Source organism: Gorilla gorilla, chromosome 18 (genome assembly GCF_029281585.2).
Source record: "Gorilla gorilla gorilla isolate KB3781 chromosome 18, NHGRI_mGorGor1-v2.1_pri, whole genome shotgun sequence".
Taxonomy (NCBI): domain Eukaryota; kingdom Metazoa; phylum Chordata; class Mammalia; order Primates; family Hominidae; genus Gorilla; species Gorilla gorilla.
The window spans coordinates 108,682,930-108,701,164 of record NC_073242.2 but is presented as its reverse complement, the minus strand read 5'-3'; the positions used below and the strand labels follow the sequence as shown (position 1 = coordinate 108,701,164).

At 43.3% G+C, this 18,235-nt stretch overlaps 1 protein-coding gene across 3 annotated transcripts in view; it reads right to left on the bottom strand.

The window, feature by feature from the left end:
- Positions 1-18,235, bottom strand: part of WWOX (WW domain containing oxidoreductase) — a 1,113,301-nt gene that overhangs the window by 1,028,670 nt on the left and 66,396 nt on the right. Inside the window, exon 6 of one of the 3 annotated variants that reach the window (XM_055366622.2) lies at positions 6,155-6,278. The exons of the other annotated variants lie outside the window; for them this stretch is intronic. Coding sequence (XP_055222597.1) covers positions 6,183-6,278 — 96 coding nt within the window. The 3' untranslated portion in view covers positions 6,155-6,182. Of the gene's footprint in view, positions 1-6,154; positions 6,279-18,235 lie in introns of those variants that run through there. 3 annotated transcript variants of the gene reach the window in all.

Genomic DNA, 18,235 nt, shown 5'->3' with positions numbered 1-18,235 from the left:
GGGCACCTCAATGAGTTAGAACCCAGGATGTGCAAGGCATGAAGGGGTGGTATTCAGGAGATTTCGGCTCAGTGAGTGGTACTTGGCAGGTGTTACTGAGCATGTGCCACTAACCAGGGACTGTTATCTCATTTAATCCTGACAAGCATCCTACGGTTCGGGGATGCAATACCTCCATTTCTTGTAGGAAGATAGAGAGGCATATGCAGGAACACCTCGTCTGAGATCCACAACACTGCTACAGAACGGCGCAGCCAGGATTCCAACCTCCACCGGGCTGATTCCAAAATCCATGTTCTCAACCACTAACTAGACCACCAAAGTCAAAGAAAACCTTTCACGCTCATAACCAACTGGTCCTATGCCACCCAAAAGTGATGAGAAATACAGGCATTGTATCTGCTCTTGCCCGAATATTCTTGAGCTTGGGCCATAATACAGGCCTTGCTTCCCTCCCCAGCCACACCACCCCCAACACATACACACATAGACGCCTAGTGGGTGGTAGATATTATTATTACTATTAATTTACGTGTCTGTCTCCACACTTAGGGCAAGGACAACGTCTCATGTACCTATATGTGCTGAGAGTCCAGTGGGACGGCTGGTGTAGAATAAAGGATCAAAACATGCTTGTTGACTAAATAAGGAGACCTACAGGCAAACAATCAATGCCCTATGTGATCAGTGCTGTCATAGATGCATATTTAAAAACCAAAACTTGGGCCATGAGTTCTTGGGAGGAAAAAACCTTTGCTTTCTTTTTTTTTTTTTTTTTTTTTGAGACAGATTCTCGCTCTGTCACCCAGGCTGGAGTGCAGTGGCGCAATCTCGGCTCACAGCAAGCTCCGCCTCCCAGGTTCATGCCATTCTCCTGCCTCAGCCTCCCAAGCAGCTGGCACTACAGGCACCCGCCACCACGCCCTGCTAATTTTTGTATTTTTAGTAGAGACGGGGTTTCACTTTTTTAGCCAGGATGGTCTCGATCTCCTGACCTCGTGATCCACCCACCTCGGCCTCCCAAAGTGCTGGGATTACAGGCGTGAGCCACCACACCCAGCCAGAACCTTTGCTTTCTTTATCACTGCCATATCATTGGTGCTCAGTGCTCTACCTGACCCAGAGAAGAAGGTTAACAGCGATGTGCTGAACAAAAGAAGGAAGGAAGGGCAGGAGAGAGGAAAGAGAAGCCCAGGAAAGCTTTGTGGGAAAGATACCCTTGAACAGAGACTCACAGGATACAGAGGCAGATGTGGGGAGGAAAAGCTTAGCTGAGATCCTTCCAAGCAGAGGACATAGTCTGTGCCAAGATGCAGAGAGACAGGAAGGTTTAGCAATAGCAGTGAGTTTGATATGGTTGGAACAAGAAAGAGAATGGCCAGACAGGAGCCTAGACAGGTAGGCAGAGCCCCAAGCAATTCTTTTCTTTTATTTGCCAGCACTTGGAAAGCACACGCTAGGTACCACCGCAAGTACTCGGGTACCATCATGAACATTTCACATTAGCACTTTAGTTCATCTTCACAACAATCTTGTGATCCAAATACTATCATCATCCCCAAGTTACAGATGAGGAAACTGAGGCAATAAGAACAAGTGAAGGTCACATGGTTTTCATAAGTGGCATAAACAGGATTTGAACTTGGGAAGGCTAAATTCCAGATGTGTTGCTTAGGCCCTCATAATACATTTTATAGCTCAATCCTTTCAGACTGATGATGTTAGCAAGTTTTTGCAGTCCTTCCGCAAGTGGAGCCTGGTGCGGAAAAGGAACTCGCGGAGGCTAAAAGAGTCCTTTCCAAGAGCCATCATGTTGATGGGGTGGGCTATTTATTCTCCTTAAATAAAGACCTTCCATACCTCCAGTTTATCCACTTATACATCTAAAATATATATACTATCTCTAAAAAAATCCATATTTAATTATACAGCATCAGTGAAATTTCACTCAGGGAACAATAATCCAACATAAATGAATGCTTCCAATAGAAAAAGCTGTAATTTAAAATAAATTACTGTGTTCCTCAGAAAAAAACAAATTTACTCTCTTTATAGCAAGAAAAAAAATATTATCTGGTATTAAGTAACCCCAGTCAATTAGAAAATTTCGTCAATAGCAAAGAACCAAATTACCACCCCAAATTCCTCCTCTCCCAGCATAGATTTCACCGTGGATCCCAGCCACGGAGTGCGCCACCCACTCCGGCCTTAGTTTCATTAAGGCTTAAAGTCAATTAAGCCACGAATTGGAACAATCATTCCTCCTTTGCAAAGTATTGATATTTTTTTCCTGGCCGCTTTAGGGGCTTTTCCAGAGCTCACGAAGAGATTTATGTTAGACAATTTCTTTCTGATTAAAACAAATCATAGCTCAACAATTCTAATTTCCTCCTTTCTAAGCAAGAAATGATCAGAGAACACTGAAAACAGTGATCAACACCCCCACACACACACCGTCACCACCATGCAAAGCGCAGCACTAAAAACCTCATAAAAACACTGCTAGACAGGTTTTCTCTCTCTCTGTCTCTCTCCTTCTGTCTCTCTCTCTTTGTCTTTCTGTCCCTCCTCTGTGTCTCCACCTCCCCTTCGTGTGTCTGTGTGTCTCTCTTTCTCTGTATGCCTGTCTCTCCTCTGTGTCTTTCTCTTTCAGTATACATTTATCTTGACAGGCTTCAGGACAATTACTTATGAAACAAAAAGGAAGAAGGATATTAGAAGCCAAGCCAACCCGAGCTGGGTTTTCAGCTTTAAGTAGTAGAAAACAAGAAGGTTTTTATGCTTACCTCCAAAACCCTACCATCATCTTAGGCCTTTTAATTTTTAAAGCCTTTACTAAGTTCGGATCAACCTTCTCTCTCTCAATGACACCCTCAAGCACAGTCCGGATGTCTGCTGGATTTACCCACTAGCACTCATGTATACACCTGCTCTGGGGTGCAGCTGGGTTTACCTGCTAGCCCTAACATATGCCCCCTACTCTCGTGTACAGCTGGATTTACCCACTAGTATTCATGTACACCCCATATCTCAGGTGCAGCTGGATTTACCCACTGGCCCTAACATATACCCACTACTCTCGGGTGCGGCTGGGTTTACCCACTAGCCCTAACATATGCCCCAACTACCAGGTGCAACTGGATTTACCCACAAGCCCTAACATATACCCCTACTCTCGGGTGCAGCTGGGTTTACCCACTAGCCCTAACATATGCCCCTTACTCTCCTGTGCAGCTGGATTTGCCCAATAGCACTCATGTATACCCCATATCTCGGGTGCAGCTGGGTTCATGCACTAGCCGTAACATATACCCCCTACTCTTGGGTGCAGCTGGATTTACCCAGTAGGGCTAACATATGCCCCCAACTCTTGGGTACAGCTGGATTTACTCGTATGCCCCCTACTCTCAGGTGCAGGCTTTTAAGCTGTTCATTCTACCTAAAGGCCCAGGTTTCTGTCCCTCAAAATCAAGCTGGATTATGAGTCCACTCTGCATCACAGTCGGCTCCCACTTCTCCAGAATGACCAGGCAAGTTAGAGATTTTCCAAATCAGGATGGGTCATTTTCAAAGAACTGGAATAAAATACGTTTAACATAATAGACTGGAAATAAGGACTCTTTCTTCAACAAGCTACAAGGTAGATGATGAATTGGGGAGACTTCAGTAACATCAACATAAAACCAATTCACACAGCTCAGTACTTAGGAAAACACGACAAGTTATTTGCACCTTCTGCTGGTCTGCTTTCCAAAAACCAACCAGCCGATCTGTCCCCTCCTACAATGGCAGGATTACTGCTGCCCAGGTTATAACTCCCATGGCTCAGCTGTTTTACCCTCTCATTCACTCAGTAAATATTTACCAAATCCCTCCAATTGACCAGGCACTATGCTACTCACTGGGGTTATACCAAGAGGAACAAGACAAGCAAGGCTTCCACATCCCTATGGCATGCACTTCTGTTGCTGTTTGAACCTAGACATCCCTGTGGCATTTCATCTCTCGGCTGTTTGTTCCCTAAGACTCAGTCCTTTCATCTGAAAATAGGATTCATAATATTAGCTATCTCATAGTGTTGTCATAAAGATGAACTGAATTAATGCATTTAAAGTGCTTAGCACTGGAAAACAATGCTAGCTACTACTGTTATTATTATTATTATTATCATCATCATCATTATCATAAAAATAAGAATTTAATAAGCCATCCAATTAAGCATGAAGCGTTGGGGGCCATATTCCTGTTCTGCAGGCAGAATTAATTATTAACTATAATTAATTAATTGCCTAAGTTACCTTCTGTGGGCCTCAGTTTTCTTGTCTGTCAAGTGGGGAATGTTAAGTTGGATGATCTCAGAAAGTCCTTTCCAATCTGAGAATGTTACCTTTTTACAGCCACAATGTACCCAAATGTAATCTGTTAATCCATAACTCTCTCCAGAAGGACAAATGACTTTACTAATTCATACCTCAATTTTTCATCCTATTAGGTTTGCACAGATTTGCTCACATCTTTGCTGTCCCTGCAAAGCAATGGCTAAAAGTTATATAAAGCCCAAAGGATCATACATGACTGAAAGAAACTTGATTTTTAACAGATTCTTTAAAGCACCGCAGAATTATTTCTGTGTTTCTGTCTCCCCAAAAATGTCTATGTTGGCAAGTCTTTGAGGATGCCACAAACGGCGACCCCACCCAGCCACCTGATTATCATCATGAACACCCCTGCCAAGTGCCCTGGCTTCTCCTCCAACGATGCAAAATGGTCCACAGCCCCATGTAAACATTTGACCAGCTCTCGGTTATCCGCGTTTATAGACTAAACACAAGGTAAACCATCCCGAACAGAAAGCAATTCTAAAATGACTACTTTTTTTTTTTTTTGAGACGGAATCTCGCTCTGTCGCCCAGGCTGGAATGCAGCGGCACCACCTTGGCTCACTGCAACCTCTGCCTCCCAGGTTCAAGCGATTCTCCTGCCTCAGCTTCCTGAGCAGCTGGGATTACAGCTATGCACCAAGACAACTGGCTAATTTTTGTATTTTTAGTAGAGACAGTTTCACCATGTTTGCCAGGCTGGTCTCGAACTCCTAACCTCAAGTGATCCACCCGCCTCGGCCTCCCAAAGTGGTGGGATTACAGGCGTGAGCCACCGCACCTGGTCTGCTATCTATTTTTAAATGTCACTATGCGAATTCCGGGTATGAAAGGATGTGGTCTAGCACTGACATGCATTCCTACTCCTAAAGTGCCCATCACTACCCATAAGAGGAAGAATCCAGAAGGTTCCAGATGGTGGAGGAAATCAGATGAAAGACACTCTAGAATAAAAGCTTAGCAGCCTGCTTGACAACAAGGTCTGTGGGGCCACAGTGACATTTCCAACTGTCCAATAAAGAGAGACAATTTTGGGCTGGAGGCTGGCTGAGCTTTTGCGGGAATGAAAACAGCAACAATCTAAACAGGAAAAGTGCTTAGTAACTGCAGACAGCACAGAAGTGCAGGCACGGGGGACCAGTGAGGTTTGAATCTGCCCTAATCCCCTCTGTACCAAACCCAGCCAAGCCAGGCCACTTGCGTGTGGCTGTCTTGCCTGCTCTCCGGGTATAATTATGAAGAGCTCCTCCCTTCACTGTCAGCACTTCCTGATTCAAACAGTAAAGTGTCTCATCACCCTCCTCCTAACACAGGGTTGCAGATAAGTAAACACATGTCTGTTTTCATGGAGTTTCTACAAGTGAGGAATGCTTTCTCTTATAATTTGTTAATGGTCCTCACAACAGGAACTATTGAAAGGGATGGTTATTTTTAGCCTTTGAGGCTCGTGGATGGACGTTAAAGTTCTTCCTTGAATGTCAGCAACTAAGCAAGTCTGTTCAGTCCCCATCTCATCCTTTTCTGCTCTGTTCGCCCAGGACCATGGCCAACAGGCCAACAGAGTCTCCGGACCCCGCACTCCCCTCGCTAATTCAGCCCAAATGTCTGTCTATCTCAATCACTGAGTATGGACTGTATCACCACCACTCAGACTCAGCCAGTGATGGCTGCCAGGACCTAGAGAATAAAGTCTATTCTCCTAGACTGGAATCCAAGGCCCTGAATGATCTGGCCTCATAGAGGAGCTGCCTGCCCTCTCCCCGACACCACACCCAAGCCTGACATCTCCATTCCCAGTACAAACTACTTACACTCTGTGGATGCTCTTCCTCCAGCTCCAGATGCACCCTTGCCATGGGGGCTGTTCACAGTCCACCAATACTTTCTCCTGCAACCATCCTGCTTTGAAGCACACGGGGAGACCATCTTTCATGAGTCATGGGAGTATCACTCTTACCACACTACCCAGGCGCTGGCATCGATGACAGTTTAGGGGTATCACCTCATTAGCAAAATCCTTCCAGACTATCTTATGTCACCCACTCTACCACCTAGCACGTAATAGATGTTGGATAAATTAAAATTGCCCAAAATTTTTAAATTTCAGCCAATTTTTAAAACAGCCTGAAAATTTGGGAGCTACTTGGTAAACTGGGTTGGAAAAACATTTGATTTTCATAAGTAAAGATAAAAATGTGTACCCGCCCTTTTATAAAAGAAAAAGCAAGCTGCATGAGAACTGTTGAGCCATGCTTCTCAGCTTCTGCAGATATCAAAATCTCCTGGAGTAACTGCAAACCACAGATGGCTGAGCCCCACCTCCAGAGATTCTTACCTAGTAGGTCTGGGGTGGGGCCCAAGAATTTGCATTTCCAACAAGCTCTCAGGTGACACTGATGCTGCAGGTCAGGGACCATGCTTTGAGTAGCACCATGTACGTATCCGCAGCATTGGAGACCACAGAGATTAATCAATGAAACACCACGGAGACCACTGCAAATGCATCCTATCCTTCCCTGCCTTAAAAACAGCACCCTTCCTGCCCCTTCCTTTTTATTTTTATCCTCTTATTGCTTGCAATTTGATGTAGATTTTAAGCATCCTGTAATTCATCAACTAATTCTCTCCTGGCTACGTATTCCAAGTAATTAAAGTTCAGCAATAACTTATTCTTTCTGCTCCAGCACCTGCATTTCATTTGTTTATTTTCCCAGAGTCATAAATCTGAAGGGCTGTCAAAGTGCCATAATATTAGTGCAATAATCAAAGTTAATTAGTCCCTCTCAATAAACAACAACAAAGCCATTACAAAGATGCATTGAAGTTTCTCCCAGCTACCCGGTTTACAGGACGCATTGTAGTCGGAACAATTAGAATCTGAGAATTGCCGGTAAATAAGTGCACTGTTCCTCCGCCATTTAAAAGAAGACTGTGCTCTTCATTCACACTGATTCATTAACTCCAGGGAAGGCAAGGCAGGTCTTGGCTCCTGAATCTGCACACTCCCCAGCTGCCTAGCCTTACCAAGTGCATCCCAAGCTTCAATAATAAAAAGAGGGACAGGGGTTACAAAGAAATGAGTGGGGCCAGTCTCACTGCCAACTTTTAGTAACCCAATATCTTCAATAACTTTGGATTTATTATTTAGGGAATTTGAGAGACCTGAGTTTTAGCTGGGTTCTGATGAGAAGGCAGCCAGTGGAACTCGGAGGGCAGGACCAGGGCCGGTGCATAGAAGACGCTCAGAGGAAGATTCTGCCTTCAATATGAGGGAGAACTTACTAATTAAGAGGTGTGCAGAAATGGGATGGGCAGCATGGGGAGAGAGGAGCTTATGCCAAAGCGGGGTGATTCCTGATCACAGATGTTTTAAAAGTGTTGGAGAGAGGTCAGACAAGGTGACCTGGGAGACGGATGCAACCCCGGGAACTTAGGATTCCTTGCACACAGTGGAGCTTCCTGGGTAAGTATACATATCTTATCCTTAGAACTCACTGTCCAGTTTCTCTCAAAGATCCTTCTCCCCTTGAGGCCATGGATCCTGTGATAGTTATCTACTGCTACATCACAAATTCCCCCAGAGAATAGTGGCTTAAAACAGTAACCATTTGGTATCTCACCAAATTTTGTGGGTCAGGGATTCAGAAGTGGCTTAGCTGCTGGGTGGTTCTGACTCAGGATCTCTCATAACATGAATCAGCCAGGGCCTCAGTCATCTGAAGGCTTGACTGGGCTGGAGGATTCCAAGGGGGATCATATACATGGCTGGTGGCCTCAATTCCTTGTTGCATGGGCCTCTCCTCAGGTCTGCTTCAGTCTCCTCACAACATGGTGGCTGGTGAGTGATCCAAGAGAGTGAGCAAGAAGAAGCCACGAAGCCTTTAGGACCTACCTCAGGAGTCATACCCGGCCATTTCTGCCAAATTCTATTCATGGAGAGTGAGTCACTAAGTACAGCCCATATTCCAAGGGAGGAGAATTGGCCTCTACTTCTTGAAAGGAGAATTATCAAAGAATTTGTGGACAGACTTTAAAACAAGCGCAGCCACTTCTAAGGCTTCCTTTTACAGGGTCTTCAGAACCTTGGGCATAGCTGCATCTTCCACCTAAGGGTCAGGGACTAGCTCCAGATGAACCCCCCTAGGAACACAGGGTAGGCTCTGCCACCCCTACTTCTCTCCAGCATTAACCCCAGACCCTGTGGAAGGCCAGCTAGCTCCATACCAGGGCACTGGCACTGAAGACATGATAGTCACCTCTCTGCCCTCTACGGATGGAAGGGGCCCCCTGCTCCTTAGCACAGCATACCTTAATGGTTAATAACCTTAGTCAGATTATTATTATTATTGTTATTATTACTATTATTTTTGAGGCAGAGTCTCGCTCTGTCACCCACATTGGAGTGCAATGGCCTGATCTCAGCTCACTGCAACCTCCACCTACCAGGTTAAAGCAATTCTCCTGCCTCAGCCTCCCCAGTAGCTGGGACTACAGGCACATGCTGCCATATCCAGCTAATTTTTGTATTTTCAGTAGAGACGGGGTTTCACCGTATTGCCCAGGCTGGTCACCAACTTCTGAGCTCAGGCAATCTGCCTGCCTTGGCCTCCCAAAGTGCTGGGATTACAAGCGTGAGCCACCATGCCCAGCCACCTTAGTCAGATTATTAATTGACACATTGGTGGGAAGCTGAAGAGAGAAGTGGCTACTTCCCAGTGCTTTGATCATTTAAAAAAATTAAAGACATAGACTTTACAACTGATGCTGGAATAAGTTAAGATTTTGGGGCTATTTGGATGTAATAAATATATTTGGCATGTCAGAAGAACATGAATTTTGGAGGGCTGGGGTAGAATGCTGTGAATTGAATGTTTGTGTCTGATATGGTTTGGCTGTGTCCCCACCTAAATCTCAACTTGAATTGTATCTCCCAGAATTCCCACATGTTGTGGGAGGGACCCAGGGGGAGGTAATTGAATCATGGGGGCCGGTCTTTCCCATGCTATTCTCATGATAGTGAATAAGTCTCAAGAGATCTGATGGATTTATCAAGGAGTTTCCGCTTTTGCTTCTTCCTCATTTTTCTCTTGCTGACACCATATAAGAAGCGCCTTTCGCCTCCTACCATGATTCTGAAGCCTCCCCAGCCATGTGGAACTGTAAGTCCAGTTAAACCTCTTTTTCTTCCCAGTCGTGGGTATGTCTTTATTAGAAGTGTGAAAATGGACTAATACAGTGTCCCTCCAAAATTATTATGGTGAAACCCTAATTGCCCATGTGATGGTAGTTGGAGATGGGGCCTTTGAGAGGTGATTAGATGAGAGTGGAATCCTCATGAAGGGATTAGTGCCCTTATAAGACACATGAGACAGTGCGCCCTCTCTCTCTCTCTCTCAATTCCTCTCAGCTCTCCACCATATGAGGACACAGCAAGAAACAGGCTACTTGTAAACCAGAAAGAGGGACCTCACTAAGAACTTAACAAGGTTGGCGCCCTCATCTCGGACTTCCAGCCTCTAGAACTGTAAGAATAAATATATAAGCCACTCATTGTATGATATTTTTGTTATTAGCCTGAAGTAAGACAAAGAAGAAATATTGCTCCAACAAGATTTATGAGTGTAGTTTACGGATCTGTATTGGACAAGTTAGCTTCCCCTGCAGCGACCATTTACCGAATCTTTACTATGTGCCAGAATCTGGCAGTCATATTAGCATCTGCACGTAAATCAGCCAAGGTTCAAAGAGATGACTAAGGCCAGGCACGATGGCTCATGCCTGTAATCGCAGCACTTTGGGAGACCCAGGCAGGAGGATCGCCTGAGCAGAGGAATTCGAGACTAGCCTGGGCAACGTGGTGAAGCCCTTCCTCTACATTTAAAAAAAAAAAAAAAAATTAGCCAGGTGTGGTGGCATAAGCCTGTAGTCCCAGCTACTCAGGAGGCAGAGATGGGAGGATCACTTGAGCCCAGGAGGTCAAGGTTGCAGTGAACCATGATTGTGCCACTGAACACCAGCCTGGGTGACAGAGAAATACCCTATCTCAAAAAAAGAAAAGAGAGAGAGAGATGACCAGATTTGCCCAGGGACACCCAGTGAGTTAGTATTTACACTGGGATTTAACCCCAGATCTGTATGACTCCAAAGCTGGGGCTACCTCTATTCCACTGGGTTGCGTCTGCATATGTAAAAATTAGCTGCATTTTAAATATTTGTCTAAAATAAACCTTAACCTATCGCAGGGCGTGCTGCCCCAGCCTGAGACTGGCCGCTTCATCTACAGTTGTTTCTCTATTTGTCCTTGCGTAGGGAAGTTTTATCACCACAAGGACTGCTTCTCCTCTGTTTAATCTAACACCTGCTAGTCTGAGATTCTCTAAATGTCCCACGATAAATATGAAAAACAGTCTCAGGCATATTTTTCCCCTCTTAAATAATGGAGTCTAAATGCCAAGTGGCCAAAAGCAGGCCTTTCAGCCATTGGCTGAACACTGTCTGAAGATGAAATCCGTCTCTTCAAACTATGTCAAAATTGCTTAATAAGAACTCAGGGGACCCCACATTAATGAAAGGATGCATCTGCTTTGGGTTTCACATTATTGGGAGTGATGGTTCGGAGCCAGCCACCTATGCTTGACTTTCACTCTTTAAAACTCTGCGGTTAATCACAGCCCTCATTATACAAAGGTTACAGTGGATATAAAGTTTGAAAGATTCGCTTCAAGACTGCGAGCGGTGGCCAGGAAAAAAAAAAAAAGGAGAAGACACAAAGACAATGATCAAAGAACAATGAATAGCATTCAAGACTAAGTCGGTGCAAAATTTTCAGAATGAGAAATGAAACGGAAAACGTAGAGGATAAGTACCAAGCACAAGTTTTAGGTATTCTGGAGACAGGAAACTCAGAATATTTTAGCAACCGATTACGTCTATGAGGGGGATGAATAATTTATTATCTGATAAAGAATCTTCCCTGAGCCTGTGACAAGAAAGGTCAAATAGGCAACTGAAATAGAACAGTAAATACACTATATACTACTCGAAAAGGAAGTCTGGAACGGAAGGCGAAGGAAAGAGCTTCCTTGGCCCATGTTCATCAACTCCCTTAGATTACAAGAAGCGCGGGGGATGTACTTTTTAGGTACCCTCACATTAGGAACCCAGAAGTATTCATACAAATAAATGCAAATACTGTATGAATACAATACTTAGTCTAAGTCCTTGAAAAAGGCCAATCTTCCGGCATCACCCACACACCAGCTGCAAATCTTGGATCCACCCCGTTATCTCCCAGCTGTGTGAGCCTGGGAAAGTCTATGCCTCTTCCAGCCTCTAAACTGCCTCATCTGCACAATGGGTTTCACACATAATATAAATACCTCACTGTTAAATGCTAAGCACAGTACCTACCTAATACAAAGACAAATAGGAATATCCAACCCCCCACCTGCAGGTGACAATAATAGGACATTTTGCAAACGCCCCAAAGAAGAACTTCAGAACTTTACGTTCCTTTGTGAGCATGCGCTTATTGATATGAGCACGTGGCTTATATAGTTCTTGCTGGTTTGCAGACTTGTTTATATCATACTTTATTTATTGAAAATCCAATACTATACAGAAAAACAATTTGTAAAGCAAAGAAATGAGGCACAAATCTAATGACTGATTTAGGATGCGCTCTTCCCAATAATCTACAACTGTTAATAATATTAATAGCTTTTATCTTTTTGTTTAGCTAAAGATCGTTCAGAACAATGGAGATAAGCCCTGTGACTTGTGATGCGTTGACAAATGATCATCTTTTCCAAGCCAAGTCACCAGCTTAGACAGGCATGAGGCTCGTATTTTACCCGCCCCACATACCACATGCCTCCTCCCAACACATATATCATAAAAGAAGGCCAAGGCCTTCCATCCACAAAGGCAAATCATGGGACTTAAGCTTTTAGTGTCAAAGGAGATTGCATGGAATTCCCACAAACAGTGAAGCTATACCAGTTCATAAAGTCACTGAATTTGAAGGAGCCTAAAAGTAGGTGGAGTTTTGCAGAAGTCTTTAAAAGTGCGAGCAATTTACTCCTCAGCATCCTAGCCCATCGTTCCTTAATATCATGCCATGAAAACACAGGGTGTGGCAATTTCCCGGCAGGGAAAACAACAACAACAACAAAATGAAAACACAGGTGTCAGTATCTATGAAAAGCACAGCAAAATGTTGAGCCCATGAGCCTAATATAATGGTTGGTACTGAGGGCTCCCTATCTGAAAATAATGTTAAAGTCTTTATTGCCAATGCTTATCAATGACGCTGCAATCACATAATGCTGTCAGTACTATCCCTATCCCTTCACTCCCACAAAATAAATAGACCCGATATCAACTCTATTGAAAACCTGAATCATTACAGTACTTCAGCAGCAAACCGTGTGGTTGCAATCAACTGAGCATGTGCTCTCTCCCTAAACCATGCACATTCCATTACCTCTGGCTAATAAATCTTTTATTTTTACCCCTCATCTCTCTGCTTTCTCAACAATCATTTTGATATAAACCATTGCTTGCTGTTCCTGATGACTAATCCCTTAATCATTTTTCCGAAATATATGCAGAGTGTATTTCTTTGTAAATACAAAAGAAAAAGCAATCACATAAATAGTTAAGATGGCTTTTCAAATGACAGTTGAGTGCTAATATGAGCTACACTGGAAAATACTAATCAACAAACTAAATACACATCCATTAAAATGTAGGAGTCCAGACATATGAAGACAGAAAAAGAATTCATTGCAACTCCATTGAAATCAGGCTGATAAACATCTGCCCTAGAGCTCCTCTTTCAGCCAGTTGGAGAGGTTAAGAAAAGTAAGCATCACTTTGCACTTTCATGTGTGAAGAAAATATTATTATTGTTGTTATTAATAGCAGCAGCTAACATTTAATTGAGCACTTAATTTATTCCACAATGGGTTAAGACTTTATATACACAGAGTTGATGTGTTTAATAGAATCACCTGTATCTCTGAATAGAGATATTATGATGTGCATTTTACAGATGAAGAAACTGAGGTTTAAAGAAGTTAAGAAACTTGCCCAAGGTCATAAGATGTATCTGATTCTAATCTTTGCCACTATAATACAGCAGGTTTTATAGCCATGGTTATGAACTGGGGACGATCTGCACCCCCAGGAGACATCTGGCAATGCCTGGAGACATTTTGCTTGCCACAAACATACTTGGGTCACCCCTCCCATATGAGAGGGGAATAGACTCAAGACACATTCTGGGAAGTCAGGAGTGAGTCGAATAGTAACTCTAAGGGAGAGCCACCTGCCCCTCTTCCCATACTAGCCCTCTCTGACCAACCTGTGGCCATCTCAATGTCCAGCAGATGCCGATGTTTCACAACACTTATTGGGACCCTCGCTATACTAATGGCCAGTCCCCAACAGAAGCTCTTCTGCACTCTCTGTTAAACAGATCTAGTGAGGGCCTGGCAGGCATGAGGAACATTGGTTACTCATAACAATCCCTCTCCTCTCTCTCAATCCACTGCCCCTGCCTCCCAGCCTCAGCCTCATCCCTTTTCCTCCTGCAAACAATGTAGGGAGATGGATGACATCAAGTCCATCTGCTCCCACTCTATCCTACCTCCTTCTTCCACAGGACCAGAGTTTTAGATCCCAAGTTCAGGGGATCTAAAATTTAGAAACTAAAATTTAGAAATCTAATAGAAACAGAAGAAGGAGGAACTCAGAGCCCCACTGGGGTCTTTCAAGAGCTCTACACTGGAATGTCGAGGTCTTGCTGTAGATGTTCATGAAGTATGTTTTGATACCTAATAAGCTCTTGTTCTTTACATGCAATGCCCCTCGGAGGTCCTGAGATCTCAAGACAGGGAGTGGGATATGCCAGACCCCGAGAAATAAAGCAACAGAAGCCCAACTCCAATAAATACCGGGTAAAGGAAAGAATAAACCATGGTAATGCAGGACTCAGACACACCTATTGTTGTCCCAGACTTAGAGAACTCACATGGATTCCTAACACGTAGACACTGCTGCTAAATACTAAATAAAAGAGAGTCCACTCCATCTTGAAAACAGGAAAACATCTTATTCCACCAGCCACACTGGCCTCTTGGAACACACAGGAAAACGATAGGTGCTTGTCTTAAGAGGTGAGGGCACCAGTGTATAATTCACATAAGGATGTGAATGAGGTAGATCACATCTGTGTGCTGTTCCACAACATAGGAACAAGCCCCACTGCCCCGCTTTCTTTATTTAAATATGAATGGGGGCTGATGTGCCTCCCTCTCCTCCCTCTTTTTTTAATTATGCCAAACGGATTGGCCTTTTAAGACAGTGGTTTACTTCTGTGCTGTCCATGTTATCCTGTTTTAATTGTTTTCATTTTTTCTCTTCTAACTTTGGAGCATCTAAAACATCTCAGCAGGAGGGCATTTTCCCATGAAATAATTAGCAGTCGTAGTAATTACATATAGGTTCTTAATATACTTCTATATGGAATGTGTTTTCACTTAAGTTGTATTTTATTAAATAGCTCCTTCTCCCCAAAAGTAATTTGAGAGCTCTATAAAGGATATCTTGAATATAAAGAGACGATAGGGTAGACCAGAGTGGCTTCCTGTAAGAAACAGGATGGATCCTGAAATTAATCACTCAAACTGCAGCTAGAGAATTTGAAAGCAAAATCTGCAAAGTATGAACATTGATACTAAACATGGTAAAAAGATGGGCCATGGGGTGGAGCAGACAGACTTGGAGTTTGGAAGCCAGACGGACCAAGCAAGGAGCCTGACTCTAAGCTCACCAGCTGTGAAACTCGGGTGAGTTCCTTCACCCTTCTGAGCCATCCCTTGGCTCGTCTGGAAAATGAAAAAAAAAAACAAAAAACAAAACACCAGGTTTTTGCATCCTCCTGGATGAGGGATATAAAGTGCCTGACACAGCACATGACAGGGATTTGATAAATGGGGGCTGTTAGCTGTCCCATTGTGGATGTGAGAATAGCATTCTGCTGGCTAAAAGGCAGACATGAATGTTCTAGAACATGGCGATCCCGGAATGTGCAGTGAAGGCAGGAAGAGGAAGAATGGGCAGGGAAGAACAAGTTGGGATGGAGGAATGAACTCTTATCTCCAGAAGCAGAGCTAAAAATGCCCACGGAGCCTTGGCACATGACAGCCTCTGCTGAGCCAAATGGCCCAAAGACTTCTGAATGAGCTTTTGCTGCAACAAAAAACTTTGGATCATTTTGAGAGCCTCCCATGAGGCGCCAATATGTTGCAGTACCTTCCCGGCCCCGACACTGATGTGATTCATCGTAGGTAACATATGAATACGCTCAAGCTGGCCAGCGGCTTGAAAAATTGGAGTCTATCAAATTGACCTTGAGAAACACAGGAAGGTAATATTTACTGATATACCAGATGAAATCCTTGCGCAGAGATGTGAGGTGAGGAAGGACCTGAAGGGAAGTAGACCAGCAAATATCAAGGGTCAGGGAGTTGGGGGATGATATAGAGACGAAGCCTAACAGATGTCACCAGAGCAAGAAGGCCTTACGACTTCACATCCTCTCTGCAGGGTATGAATGGTGCAATGGAATGAAATGCTAACTACAGCTTCTGGTGCAAAATTTGAGTTTCCATAATCATCATCTTGGGAAAATGAGGAACACAATATAATGGCATACACAGAGAACAAGTGAAAAGATGAGAGATGACAAACAGGTTGAGTTTCTTCAGCCTACAACCTATCAAATCTAATTTTAAACATTCGGAGCCGCGTGTATTAGTTTTGTTTCTGTTCCATTTTCCTTTTTCTGTGTCCCCGACGGTGAATGATTCCGAATAATTCTTAGTCTGGGATCACTGGTCTACCTCAAGGTACTATATGTTAGAGTAAAACTATAAAACAGCAAATTCTATCATCTGAAATTGACTCACAGGGACCCAATTATGGCTCAAAATACAAGAAAGAAAGACTGAACAGTGGGTCTTTGACATCATCCATCCAACCTTTTTCCTTAAAGATGAGGAAACAGAGGCTCCAAATAGATCCAGAGGCTTACCCAAGGTCCCATCGCTAATTGGGGCAGGTCCAGGAATTTCTGCTCTAAGCATCGAACAATAATTAAAACAGGATAAATGCAGATGAATGTGTTCTCATATATATTGTGTTCTCAGAAAAGAAGAGGATAAATTTAATGATGCAAAAACAGTTGTGCTACAGCATTATCTTCCAAGACTGGTTTAAACATGAATGTCACTGTACAATCAGATTACCATAGTGTCACTAGTGTCCCTGGAATTTTACCTTTCTAGTTTCAAATATTACATCAAATAGGCAGAGTTTTACAATTTTGACATGCCCTCCTGCTAGTCCCAAGAACACTGCAAGCCCTCAGCAGTTGTCTGTCTACACTGTCAGTGGGAATGGAAATTGGAGCAACAAGATAAGAAATGACTCGGGAGGTCGGGCACGGTGGCTCATGCCTGTAATCCCAGCACTTTGGGAGGCCTAGGTGTGTAGATCATGAGATCAGGAGATCGAGACTATCTCGGCCAACACGGTGAAACCCCGTCTCTACTAAAAACACTAAAAATTAGCTGGGCGTGGTGGCGGGCGCCTGTAGTCCCAGCTACTCGGGAGGCTGAGGCAGGAGAATGGCGTGAACCCAGGAGGCGGAGCTTGCAGTGAGCCGAGATCGCGCCACTGCACTCCAGCCTGGGCGACAGAGCGAGACTCTGCCTCAAAAAAAAATAAAAATAAAAATAAAAAAATAAAAAGAAAAAAGAAAAAGAAAAAAAAAGAAAAAAGAAAATGACTCGGGAACTGTTACCAAAATTTTAAATGCATATGCCCTTTGAATCAAGGAGTCCACTGCTAAGATTCTGCCCTAGGCATTTACTCACAAATGCATAAATAAAGAATGTTCACAGCAGCATAGTTTAGGCCCAATATCAGATGAAATTGTAAGAAAGACTGATGCAAGAAAGAGAGAACTGTGAAACACCATTGCTTGGAATAACAAATAGCAAAACAATGCAAACAACCTAAATGGCCACCAAAGGGAAGACTGGTTATAGCATAAGCACATGATGGAATATTATACAGCAGTTAAAACAATGAAGTAGATCTATATGCACTAATAAGAGATCTCCTGTAGTACTAAGTTTAAAAAAAAAAAAAAAGTACAGAACAGAATGTGAGTGTGTTTGCTGGTATATAGATAACCTTTTTCTGGAAGAATACGTAATGTTTATCTTCCAAGAGAAGGACCAAGAAAGACTTTCACATTTCATTTTTCACCTTCCAATTCTGCATGTAGATTCAAATAAGATGCACGTATTCCCATTTGTAATCTTCTCAATACATCTCTAAAGATTACTACTATCCCACCTACTAGAGGTTACTACTTTTTAACATTAGTCAGAAAGACAATAAAATGATCAGAAAAAGTAAGACTCTGTTTTCTTTTTTATTTAACCCAAAATAATAAGCCCAGTGAGCTCAAGATAAGGGCTCATTTCAAATATACTGAATTTCAAATATTTCATCATAAATACACTGAAAAAGCAGAAATAAATCTTCCTTTTCTTTATTTTCATTACTTTTCAGTACAGAGTACCAAAAATTTTCTTAAGTACACTGTGGTCTATTTCTTCAAATGGCAAGAAATCTTTCACAGCATTCAGAAATGAAGACCGCCTCCACAGGGTGTATCCAGCCCCCTTCAGGCTCTGCTCCCAAACACGCTGCTCTATCTCCTCCTCCCTCTCCTCCCAGGGCCTCTGCACCTGCCATTCCCCTACCCCATCTGACCC